The 4,872-nt window shown below is 39.0% G+C and overlaps 1 protein-coding gene across 1 annotated transcript; it reads left to right on the top strand.

Moving 5' to 3' along the window:
- Positions 1-3,959: 3,959 nt before the first annotated feature.
- LOC113057669 (gastrula zinc finger protein XlCGF49.1-like) lies at positions 3,960-4,872 on the top strand. Its single transcript, XM_026225123.1, has one exon. It carries the CDS (start codon positions 4,186-4,188, stop codon positions 4,741-4,743), a length of 558 nt encoding a protein of 185 aa, XP_026080908.1. The 5' UTR covers positions 3,960-4,185; the 3' UTR covers positions 4,744-4,872.

Genomic DNA, 4,872 nt, shown 5'->3' with positions numbered 1-4,872 from the left:
CCTTTACACCATTGTTTCTAAAAGTGTGCACCATCTTTTAGGTCAAATACTTGCATTAGGGCTTTTACCAAGCAAATGCAATCAGTATCAACAAAATTGATCTTTGCAATGCAGATAAAACAGAAGCTGCATCTGAAGTGCCATTTAGATGTTTTTACACACATTTTAATGCAGCTCCGTGGAACATGGAATACTTTAGCCTACAGTTACAAATGAATAAATAATGTTTTGATATTTTAAAGATAAAACATTGAAAACTGATGTTTGAAATTATTTAAAAAATGAAAAGGTTCCTAAACTGTGAAATTAAAACCGCCAATAGGTGGCAGCGAGTCACTGTTAAAAAGTGAGTCATTGCGATTGAACCGAATCATTTAAATGGTTGATTCATTCAGGAACGAAACACTTTAATGTTGCTCAGAGACGCAAAACTGTGGCTGCAGCAGTTGCTGCACTTTTTTTTCACTTCTTAAACTATTGTGAATTTACATTCTGCATTTAAATTAATTTACCCAATGCAAATAATCCTAGGGGTGGCCACAGGGGTGGCCAGAGTTTGGGGGCGCCCCTGAAAATAGCATCACATATTAATAAAAGAACACAAATCACTTCACTTCATATTTGTGATTTATACTTCATCGATTTGTAGATACAATTTAATAGATTAAATTAAGTTAAATCGAAATATTTGAATTTAGTTAGTAAAAGTTGTCATTACAGTACTTATACTTGTTTATTTATATCGTGATTCACTGATCTGTTCTAGTCAGTGAACCTTTTTATGAAGCAGCTGATTCAAATGATTTTAAGTTTCATAGAAGCTCCGTTTCTCCATCACTTCTTGCCAGTGAATACACTGCGAACGATTAACAAAATCACAATACAAGGACCGAAATGAGACGCACCTTTGCTTTTACTCACACAAAATAAAACTAAATTAATTAATACAAGTTTATTACTGCTAAATAAACAGGTCAAAGACCAAAAAAAACCTTCCTTCAGCTGCATCATATATGCAGGTGCGTGGCGCCGATGTGTGATGTCTTCTTCTTCTGGTATAATTTAATGGCGGTTGACAAGCCAACTTATGGTGTTTTACCGCCACCAACTGGACTGGAGTATGACGTATATATATATATATATATATATATATATATATATATATATATATATATATATATATATATATATATATATATATATATATATATAAATAAATACTATAACTAAATAATAATAATTACATAAATAAACCAACCAGTAGTATTAATATGAAATTTATATTCTGCTTTCCAATCCTGTTATCTTCAGATACCTAAGAATTTATCTCATAGCCCTTAGGCACAACTTAACATATTTAGATCATATCTTTTTAATTGGCAGTCATTTTCAGCATTGTACAACATATATGTAAATATATAATTCACAAAGGAATACCTCTGACATGTTTTGTGTGTGTTTGCATGTATATTTATTTGGTCCTCTGTGGTGTCGGACAGCAGCGTGTGTCCAGGACTTTTATTTTGGTCTGACAACGTGACGTCACAAGGATGCATCGCGCCCCGGGATCTGTTTTGATTCGCCTTTTGACAGGTTTGTGTTTTTAAAGCCTTTATGATGCGATTTACTTCAGTGTGAAAGAAGAAGATACTGAGGAACAAACAGGTTGGTTTTCAATCTCAAAGCTAAAATCTACAGAAATGAAAGTGAAAAAAGTGAAGTGACATTCAGCCAAGTATGGTGACCCATACTCAGAATTTGTGCTCTGCATTTAACCCATCCGAAATGCACACACAGAGCAGTGAACACACACACACACTGTGAGCACACACCCGGAGCAGTGGGCAGCCATTTATGCTGCAGCGCCCGGGGAGCAGTTAGGGGTTCGATGCCTTGCTCAAGGGCACCTAAGTCGTGGTATTGAAGGTGGAGAGAGAACTGTTCGTGCACTACCCCCACCCACAATTCCGTCCGGCCCGAGACTAGAACCCACAACCCTTCGATTGGGAGTCAAACCCTCTAACCATTAGGCCACGACTTCCCCTGTGAAGGGGAAATGAATGATATTGTTGAAGAAGTCTTAAAGGGGGGGCGGTGAAATGCTCGTTTTCACTCAATATCCTGTTAATCTTGAGTACCTATAGAGTAGTACTGCATCATTCATAACTCCAAAAAGTCTTTAGTTTTATTATATTCATAAGAGATAGTCAGTACCGACTTTTCCCGGAAAAACACGAGCGCCTAGAGGCGTGACGTGTGGGCGGAGCTAAAGAATCACAAGCGCCAGTAGGCTTTTGCGTCGAGAGCGTTTGGAAGCTGTGACATTACCCAGAGCCGTTGAAAAACATATTTAACGCCTCTGACATTGCCTTGAGGAAAAAACCATCATCCAAAATAAACCATGGCTAACAGTCAGATTCAGCCGTTTATTTATGATCCAGAATCAGATCCTGAGGCTGAAATTGAACGAGAGCAGCAGCAGCAACGACTCGCTCCGAGCGGGGCTCGAACCCGGGTCTCCGGCATGGGAGGGGACGCACTAACAAGGAGGCAGAGATATTTGAAGCAGTTTTACTCACCGCCTGCGGTTCCAACACACGATCGTGACCCTTTTTCGTTGTGATTGCATCATCCTTAAGAAATAAACGATACGCAAATCCGGCATCAAACTGGCCATTGTTTGTAAAACAAGCATCTTCGAAATGCAGGGAACAAACACAAACACTTGCACAACTCCGTTGATGCTCTGTAAAAATAAACTCCATCCACTGGTCCCTTAATGTTGTTTCTCTTTAGGTAATCTGTGCAGGGTTTTCTTGCCCTGGCAACCAAAAACACTCCTCCTTTTGTGACATTTCGCGACGCTCTCGCTCTGATCAGTGAACGTCTGTTGTGCTCTCAGTGCTCTGCTATACAGGAGCGCGCTATTCCGGCAGAAGTGCCCTCAGGACCCATATAAGGAAATTCCGCTCCATCTAACGTCACACAGAGCCATACTCGAAAAAAACTTTCCGAAACTTGTGACAAACGTACAACTTAATTTTTTAAACTTTGTCCATGTTTAGCATGGGAATCCAACTCTTTAACAGTGTAAAAAACTCAGTATGCATGAAATAGCATTTCACCCCCCCCCCCCCTCCTTTAATATATGAGTGAGCTCACATCAGTGTCATCAGCATGTTCAGTGCAGCAACTGGTAAATTCGAACCTGCTTAAACGCTTTGGCTGCTGCAGAGCCAGAGATGCTCAGTTCTTGTCATATATCACAACTTTTTAGAGTTTTCAACCATATATTGCTTATTTCATTACAGCCTTTTAAATTCATATAAGGAGATGTTTCAGTCAAGTTGTCTGGTCCTGCAGCTGAAATCCTCTTTCATTTGCCTCTTCAAAAAATCCACGTGTCTTTGACAAGCATGAAGTTAATTCCATTAACGCACAGATTGGTTTTTAACATGTCAGATGTTTTGTCCTCTCCTCAAGACACAACTGAGTATAACTTTGTATAAAAAAATTAAAAAAACATTTTGAGATGCAAGTGCATTTAACTGCTCACACAGAGTTGAAGAAAAATGGCGATGCATCATAGGATCTTTTTTTCCCAGTGACACAACATTTACATTTATGCATTTAGCAGATGCTTTTATCCAAAGTGACTTACAGTGCATTCAGGCCATTCATTTTTATTTTACCAGTATGTGTGTTCCCTGGGAATCGAACCCACAACCTTCTGCTAACACAATGCTCCACCACTGAGCCACAGGAACTACCTGAAAATGTAATACACAACAAAGTTCTGTATGATTACGCTTTAAACCATTTCTCGTTTATTAAAGCTGTGTTTAATTAGCAGTTATAAAGCCCCTTGAAAGTAAAGAAAGTGAAAAGTTAACAATTCAGAATAGGTTTTGTGATTACAGGTAACAAGTTCTGATACCATCTGTTTGTTTTGATGTCTCACATTTGTCTTTTTTCACTGTAGACCTGATGGCCCTTAAAGAGGAGAGTCAAGAACTGAATGAAATGGAAGAGAAAAATCTGAAAGAGAAATATATTTCCATAACTGGAGGAAAATCCACACAGAGTTCTTCATGAAAAAGAGCTAAGAAGACCAAAGCTAACAGTTCTTTCACCTGCCAGCAGTGTGGAAAGAGCTTCAATCAAAAACAAAACCTTACAGTCCACATGAGAGTTCACACTGGAGAGAAGCCTTTCACCTGGCGTCAGTGTGGAAAGAGTTTCACTCAGAAACATAAACTTTTAGTCCATATCAGACTCCACACTGGAGAGAGGTCTTTCACCTGCCAAGAGTGTGGAACCAGTTTCACTCAAAAGGGCAACCTTAAAATCCACATGAGAATCCACACTGGAGAAAAGCCTTATACGTGCCCTCAGTGTGGACAGAGCTTTGCGCATAAAACCACCCTTAAATACCACATGAGAATTCACACCGGAGAGAAACTGTTCACATGTGATCAGTGTGAAAAGAGCTTCACAACAAAACTAAACCTTAGATATCACAAGAACGTTCACACCGGGGAGAAGCCGTTTGTATGTGGTCAGTGTGGAAAGAGTTTCGCAAATAAGGCAACCTTTAATTACCACTTCAGAATTCACTCAACAGAGAGCTGTTTTAAATGTAATCTGTGTGGAAAGAGTTTCAGTTATGAAAAAATCCTCAGCGCTCACATGAGGACTGACACTGGAGAGAAGCCTTACACCTGCAAACTGTGCGGGATTTAATTGTGATCAGTGCAACAGAACCTTTATTTTCTCTTCACACTTGCAGATACACTTGAAAGGTCATGAAAATGTGAAACACTATTTGAGTTCTTTGTGTGGAAAGAGGTTTAAAATTGATTAAAATTAAAA

The sequence above is a fragment of the Carassius auratus genome, chromosome 4, assembly GCF_003368295.1.
Source record: "Carassius auratus strain Wakin chromosome 4, ASM336829v1, whole genome shotgun sequence".
In the NCBI taxonomy this organism is placed as follows: domain Eukaryota; kingdom Metazoa; phylum Chordata; class Actinopteri; order Cypriniformes; family Cyprinidae; genus Carassius; species Carassius auratus.
The sequence above is the reverse complement of the archived record's forward strand: the minus strand, read 5'-3'. Positions and strand labels throughout refer to the sequence as shown.

Excerpts from the sequence above, each read along its gene's own strand:
- LOC113057669 (XM_026225123.1), top strand. The coding sequence starts at position 4,186 with ATGAGAGTTCACACTGGAGAGAAGCCTTTCACCTGGCGTCAGTGTGGA.